Source organism: Triticum dicoccoides, chromosome 4A, assembly GCF_002162155.2.
Source record: "Triticum dicoccoides isolate Atlit2015 ecotype Zavitan chromosome 4A, WEW_v2.0, whole genome shotgun sequence".
NCBI lineage: Eukaryota > Viridiplantae > Streptophyta > Magnoliopsida > Poales > Poaceae > Triticum > Triticum dicoccoides.
The window spans coordinates 547,533,403-547,541,112 of NC_041386.1; the positions used below are offsets into that span (position 1 = coordinate 547,533,403).

General features: G+C 47.9%; 1 protein-coding gene across 1 annotated transcript; it reads left to right on the forward strand.

The window, feature by feature from the left end:
- The first annotated feature begins 276 nt into the window (after positions 1–276).
- Positions 277–1,876, forward strand: LOC119286679 (flavonoid O-methyltransferase-like protein Os11g0303600). The gene is made up of 2 exons (XM_037566104.1): positions 277–1,147; positions 1,246–1,876. Exons 1-2 carry the CDS (start codon positions 350–352, stop codon positions 1,540–1,542), a joined length of 1,095 nt encoding a protein of 364 aa, XP_037422001.1. The 5' UTR covers positions 277–349; the 3' UTR covers positions 1,543–1,876.
- Positions 1,877–7,710: the final 5,834 nt, after the last annotated feature.

Here is a 7,710-nt window from a genome sequence, read left to right on the forward strand (position 1 = left end):
TTCCAAAGTTGCATGCTTAGTAGTAATTATCCACTTCAACTTCTATATTGGCGTGTATCCACTTTAACAATACGCCCGTCACTCCCACGCAGCGATGTCAGTGGATCAGGTGACTGACTGGCAAGATGTGTCTCTTTATCGTTTTTAATTTCCACATGCGGGACACGCGTGATAGCGCCATGCGTGCCCTTCCCTTGCTTGTTCAACTCGCACCGACACACGTACCCACGCGAGCACAGCTATATATATATGTGCCGCTAACAGTACTTGATGGATGCACACTGCTTGAACGAAGCACCATAAAAGACCTCATCAAATAGCTAGAGGGAGAGTGATCAAGGTAGCGACGATGGCGGCCGAGGCTCAGCAATTGACCGTTCCCACCGAGGCGGAGCTCCTGCAGGGGCAGGCCGACCTTTGGCGCCACAGTCTCTACTACATGACCTCCATGGCATTCCAGTGCGCCGTCAAGCTCGGCGTTCCGACCACCATCCATAGCCTGGGCGGCGCGGCATCGCTGCCCGACCTGGTCGCCGCGCTGTCCCTTCCACCTGCCAAGCTGCCTTACCTCCGCCGCATCATGCGGCTGCTGGCTACGTCCGGCGTCTTCGCCGCCGATAACGCCGCCGACGTGGTGACCTACCGCCTGACCCCGGTGTCCTGGCTCCTGCTTGATAGCGTCGCTGTAGATGGCCACCCGAACCAAACGCCCATTGTGCTCGCCGCAACCTCGAGGCACTGCATTGAGGCTGCGATGGGGCTCTCCGACTGGTTCCAGAAAGACGTTGTGGCGTCGCCGTTCGAGGATCTTCATGGCGTCACTCTCTTCGACGGGAGCATGGCGGAACAAGACCCCGAGATCGACGCCGTGTTCAACGACGCTCTGGCGTCCCATGACAATTCCGGGTTCCTCACGGTCTTGCGGGAGTGCGGTGGCGCCCTCTTCCAGGGGCTGGAGTCCCTGACCGACTGCTGTGGCGGCGACGGCACGACGGCAAGGGCAGTCGTGGAGGCCTTTCCGCAAATCAAGTGCACTGTGCTCGACCTTCCGAAGGTGATCGACAATGTCCCAGCCGACGGTGTGGTTAACTACGTGGCCGGTGATATGTTCAAGTCCGTCCCACCTGCTCAGGCTGTGTTGATCAAGGTACCACATATAACAAACTAATGTGAAGTTCCTCTCTTATCCATTTTATACGTCACTTCGTTACTAAATTTTTTCTCGAAATTTCCCTACATATATAGCTTGTGCTGCACCATTGGAGTGATGAGGACTGTGTGAAGATCCTTGCTCAATGCAAGAAGGCTATCCCTTCGCGGGAAGAGGGAGGAAAAGTGATTGTTATCGACATAGTTGTAGACTCTTCTTCAGGACCAACGCACGAAGCAGAGCTCCTGATGGATGTAGCTATGATGGTGATGACCAATGGCCGGCAGCGAGACGAAACTGACTGGAGCGAGATATTCACCAAGGCAGGATTCAGTGACTACAAACTTTTGAAGAAACTGGGAGCTCGAGGTGTCTTTGACGTCTACCCGTGAGACAGGCCCAAAAATACGTATTATAATTTGTGGTTTGGTTCAGAAGATGTGCTCTATGGGGGTTGTCTTACTTTGTCAGGTACGTTTCAAGGAGAATACAAGGTACGAGCGAGCATACGGAGTGTTATGCATATGGGTGTCATGCATTCTTGGTAACTTTCCGGTCCGTAAAATTTCCATTCGGTTAAGTACTAAAGCACACGGTGTGCTTTTCTGTGTATCATGTTCACGGTTACTACAACCAGAATGTGATGTTTGTTGATGTGGGTACCATGTAATTGTCTCATGTAAACTATCGCTTATGATGTCTAATATGTTGAGTTTGTGTTGAATACATGTATATGTTGGAGTAATCCAATGGTGTTTGGATAGGAGTTGGGTCGTTTTCCCACACCATACCCCGAGTTGTAATCAGCAAGTTGGTCTTTGTGATGCGTTTTCGTGTACGCATATTCTTGTCTTGGTGCCATCATGAGCGCCAAACCAAATACTAGCACACATATTATAAATATATATGACGATTCAACAACCATGATTTGTTTAGTATTGGTGTGAGGATTTAATGGCTGTGACATGTGTACAGTTACGAAGACCTGACGACCATGACTGTTTATGAACTTATGAAATCTAATGATGACTATGATATATTTAGGTACAACTGTAAATATCAAATGGTTGTTATAAATGATTATGAAGGTCCACCAAATCAATGGTTGGATGTCATGGTGGGACTCGGCTAACCAATCATTTTGACCACCCCGACAGTGCAAACATTGTGATATATTTTTCTTCATGGTGGGAGTGCTTGTAGTGATTGGTCCGAATAGTTGGGCATTGTTCTTCTTCATTCCCTTTTCAAGTGGTGATGTGTGTGCATGTACTACCATTGTAACTTATTGTATCATGATACTTACTTTGTCAAGTATGTTTGTGGGTTAATACAAGGTACAGGCGAGCATATGAAGTGTTATGTATAATGTGGGGTGCTATGCATTCTTGGTTTCTTTCCAATCGGTAAAACTTCCACTTGGGAAAATACTAAAGCACACAGTGTGCTTTACAACGTATATCATGTTCACGTTTACTGCAACCTGAATATAATATTTGTTGATATGGATACCATGTAATACCCAATTGTCTCATGTAAACTATCACTTATTATGTCTAATATGTTGATTTTGTGCTGAATACATGTATATGTTGGTGTAATCCAAAGGTGTTTCAGTAGGAGTTGGGTCGTTTTCCTGCACTGGGTTGTAATCAGCAAGTTGGTCTTTGTGATGTGTTTTCTTGTCTGTATATTCTTGTCCTAGTGCCGGTATGAGCGCCAAACCAAATATGCTAGCACGCATCAATATATGACGATTCAACAACCATGATTTGTTTAGTATTGGGAGTATATAGCAACAAAATTACCACATTGCGTGCTAGGGTTACAAAAAACTATCACTTTTCTTAATTTTTTAATAGACTACCACAAAATTGGCTGATTGTTCTTGTTCCAAAAAAACCAAGTGACTGAATGGATATTATAGGAACGAAGTATGTCTACCAAACCGGCGGAGGGGTGGGGGGGGGATGGGAGTTTTAAATTTTCTTTGGAAATATCAAAACTCTCGGAACCCAGCAGCGGAGTTGTGACGCCCCGAGACCGTTGTGCCAGCTGTCGTCCAGTTATTCGCCGTTGTTGCCATGTCATTTGCTTGCGTGTTGCATCTTATCATGTCATCATGTGCATTGCATCATCAAGTTTTCAAAACTTGCATTCGTCCGGGGTATCCCAGTTCTCCCCGTTGTCCGTTCTGAGCCCAGACACACTTGAAAGCGCCCGCGACACGTCCGAAATATTATTTTATAAGTGGCCAGAAAATGTTCTCGAAATGGGTTGAAAGTTGGCGTGCGGTCTTATTATAGTGTAGATAGACCGCCTGTCGAGTTTCATCGCATTTGGAGTCTGTTTGACGCCCCAACGGATAACTATAGCGGCATTATAGTCGGTCAAAACGTCGGACGTTTTCGGTCTCCGAAAACCGTGCCGGGCTGCATCTCTCCCCTCTTCTCTCAGACCAACCCGCTCTCCACAGTCCACCTAGACCCATCCTACCTCTCTCTGCTCAGTGCATCGAACCCCTTGCGCGCGTCCGGAAGTTGTCCCGAACCCGACCCGGGGAGTCGTCACCGTTGGGTCCGGATCATCCCCAAACATCTACAAAACGTTACTATTTTCTTATTAGTACTTCCTAGCCTATTTATTCGCGACCGTCCGATTACGATCAAAGGGACCGGATAGCCCCTAATTTAACCCACCTGCTATTTATACATAGATGAAACTCTAGCAGTCCCATCCAGCCATCTAATCCTCCCCGCCGCCGCCACTCTCTCCCTTGGTTTCAGCGCCGAACCAATCCCTGCATCCCTCCGATCCAAACCATCAGCCAACCCCCACCACCTGCCAAGATTTGTTCAACCTCGACCTTTCGATCTGGATCAGATGGCCAGGAGCCATCCCAGGCGTCCTCTCCCCTCAGCCCCGCAGTAGCCGCACTGAGCCAGATCGGCAGGAGCTCGATTCCGTCCACCTAGCCGGAGCTCCTCTCCAGCACGCCGGCGATCACGGCGAGGACCGACCTCGTCCCGCTCCTCTCCTCCCCTGTATCTCCCTTCCTCCCCATGCTTCTCTATCTCTCATCTCTCTCGCTTCTCTTCACAGGAAACAGACCATGGCCGCCTGTCCATGGAGATGGAGCCGCGCCGCCCTAGTCACCTGCCAGCTCGGGTCACTTTTGCTTCGTCCTTGCCGCCCGCTCATGCTCCGGTGAGCCTTGCTGTTGCTCTCCTTCCCTTGTGTTCTCTCTTTCCTGCTGCATCCCCTCTAAATTCTTCCCCGCCATGGCCTCTACAGCTCCCGCCGTCAGGAACCAGCTCCCCTCGTCAGATCCGGTGGATCCTCGCCGTCGTCCGCTGCTTGAAGAGCCCATCTCGCTGCACCTCCCTCCGTTCCGTGCGCCCACTCCAGCGCCATCGCAGCCTCGCGCCGCTGCAGGCTCCCTGCCGCGCCTCTGCTTCTGCAGTCGAGCCGGAGGGAGACGCCCCTGCCTCGAGCCTTCATTGACCGTGGCCTCACCCTGGCCCAACTCCAGCGACAACGTAGGCCTCCACCAGCGCCAAGGCCCAGTTCACCCCGGTCCAGCTCCGCAGCGCCAGTCAGATTCGGCCTCAAGGCCGATGTGAGCCGCCCTCCAGATCCCCTCTTCCTGTTGGGCCAACAGGATTCGGCCCATGTAACATTTTTCCCTCGGGACGAATTTAGCTATTTCCAGAGAGACCATTTTTGCAGAATAACCCCTTTAGAACATGCATTTAATAACCCACAAACTATGCATCACATGTAAAAACTTCTAATATGAAAAATGCTTAGAATCTTGTGTAGTTTCATAATATGCCACTTTCAAACATGATAAAAATGTTTAAAATTATGTTTGCATATATTTTGCCTATTGCCATGTTAAAATGCTTTAATTCATAACTAAATAACCGTAGCTCCAAACTTAACAAACTTTATATGCATTTGGGGTGGAAAAATGCATAGTTTAACATGGTGGCATCTCTTTGCATGTTTAACAACTCTAAAATTGTGTTCAGGGCAGACCAGTACCATAACCGAAATATGCACATGGGGACTTTCCGGAATTGTTGTTCGTTTTTTTGGCCTCATTTAAACTTGACTGGATAGGTAGTTTTAATTTGCTTCACCCTCTTGCCATGTTTAACAACATTTAATATTGTTGGGTACATAAACGAGATCGAACTAAATAACTTGAATGTGGTGTTTCGTCAATATGCAACTTGTGCTCCACTTAATTTGTAGGATTGTTTGTTGCACTTTGCCATGCCACGCTTCATTAAACCGGACATGCATCATACTTGATTGTGCATCATGCCATGATTATGTGATGGTTGATTACCATGATTGTTTGCTTCTTTCCGGTGTTGCTTCTTCGGGTTGGTTCCGATAACGTCGCGTTTGTGAGGATTCGTTCGACTTCGTCTGTGTGTCTTCTTCATGGACTCGTTCTTCTTCCTTGCGGGATTTCAGGCAAGATGACCTTACCCTCGAAATCACTTCTATCTTTGCTTGCTAGTTGCTCACTCTTTTGCTATGCCTATGCTGCGATACCTACCACTTGCTTATCTTGCCTCCCATATTGTTAAGTCAAGCCTCTAACCCACCTTGTCCTAGCAAACCGTTGTTTAGCTATGTTACCGCTTTGCTCAGCCCCTCTTATAGCGTTGTTAGTTGCATGTGAAGATTGGAGCTTGTTCCATGTTTGGAACATGGATATTTTGTTGGGATATCACAATATCTCTTATTTAATTAATGCATCTATATACTTGGTAAAGGATGGAAGGCTCGGCCTTATGCCTGGTGTTTTGTTCCACTCTTGCCGCCCTAGTTTCCGTCATATCGGTGTTATGTTCCCGGATTTTGCGTTCCTTACAAGGTTGGGTTATAATGGGAACCCCTTGACAGTTCGCCTTGAATAAAACTCCTCTAGCAAGGCCCAACATTGGTTTTACCATTCGCCACCTAGCATTTTCTTTCCCTTGGGTAGGCCTGCCCAAGGGTCATCTTTATTTAACCCCCCCGGGCCAGTGCTCCTCTGAGTGTTGCTCCGAAATGGGCAGCCTGCGGGGCCACCTCGGGGCAACATGACGGCTGGTTTTACTCGTAGCTTGACCTATCTGGTGTGCCCTGAGAATGAGATATGTGTAGCTCCTATCGAGATTTGTCGGCACATCTGGGTGGCTTTGCTGGACTTGTTTTACCATTGTCGAGGATGTCTTGTAACCGAGATGCTGAGTCTGATCGGATGTCTTGGGAGAAGGAATATCCTTCTTGACCGTGAGAGCTTGTGATGGGCTAAGTTGGGACACCCCTGCAGGGATTTGAACTTTTGAAAGCCGTGCCTGCGGTTATGGGCAGATAGGAATTTGTTAATGTCCGGTTGTAGAAAACCTGAAACTTAACTTAATTAAAATGCATCAACCGCGTGTGTAGCCGTGATGGTCTCTTCTCGGCGGAGTCCGGGAAGTGAACACGGTGTTGGAGTTATGCTCGACGTAGGTTATTCTAGGATCACTTCTTGATCATAGTTTCTCGACCGCGCCTTTGCCTTCTCTTCTCACCCTCCTTTGTGTATGTTAGCCACCATATATGCTAGTCGCTTGTTGTAGCTCCACCTCTTACCTTTTACCCTTCCTATAAGCTTAAATAGTCTTGATCACAAGGGTGTGAGATTGCTGAGTCCCCGTGACTCATAGTTACTTCCAAAACCAGTTTGCTGAGTCCCCGTGACTCACAGTTACTTCCAAAACCAGTTTGCAGGTGCCGACGATACCGTGTAGGTGCCGCAACCGTGCTCTAGGAGGAGCTCGATGAAGACCTTGTTAGTAGTGTTGTTTCGTTCCAGTTGATCAGTAGTGGAGCCTAGTTGGGACGATCGGGGATCTGTGTAGCATTTGGGGTAGTCTTCTTTTATTTTGGTTCCGTAGTCGGACCTTGGTTGTATCTGGATGGTGTAATGCTTTATTCATGTATTGTGTGAAGTGGCGATTGTAAGCCAACTATGTATCTCTTTCCCTTATGTATTACATGGGTTGTGTGAAGATTACCTCACTTGAGACATTGATTTCAATGCGGTTATACCTCTAAGTCGTGCTTCGACACGTGGGAGATATAGCCGCATCGAGGGAGTTACAAGTTGGTAATCAGAGCCTTCCCCGACTTAGGAGCCCCCCCTGCTTGATCGAATCGTTGGCGTTGTTGAGTCTAGAAAAATGTTTTGAGTCATTTAGGATTATATATATCAGAGAGTAGGATTCTTTTTACTCCTTAGTCCCTTCATCGCTCTGGTAAGGCATCCTGACGTAGAGTTTTGACTCTTCTCTTCTCAAATTTCACTAAAAAAAATTAGGATCACACGGGTATCTTGGAATCGTTCTGATGGTTTTGTGACGAGAACATTGTTCTTGGTGCCTCCTGACATTTAGGGGTTGTGGCAGTGTCCCGGGGAGTTGAGCTCCGAGGTGTTGTCGTCACAATTTTATCGTTGCAGTTCTGGAATACCTGAGTTCCGCCGACATCGAAAATCTCTTTTATGCAGTTGT

What these genes read in the sequence shown, in the direction of transcription:
- LOC119286679 (XM_037566104.1), top strand. Translation starts at nt 350, where the DNA reads ATGGCGGCCGAGGCTCAGCAATTGACCGTTCCCACCGAGGCGGAGCTC. An exon ending in CTCAGGCTGTGTTGATCAAG is followed by an intron (nt 1,148 to 1,245) that starts GTACCACATATA and finishes CTACATATATAG; the next exon opens with CTTGTGCTGCACCATTGGAG.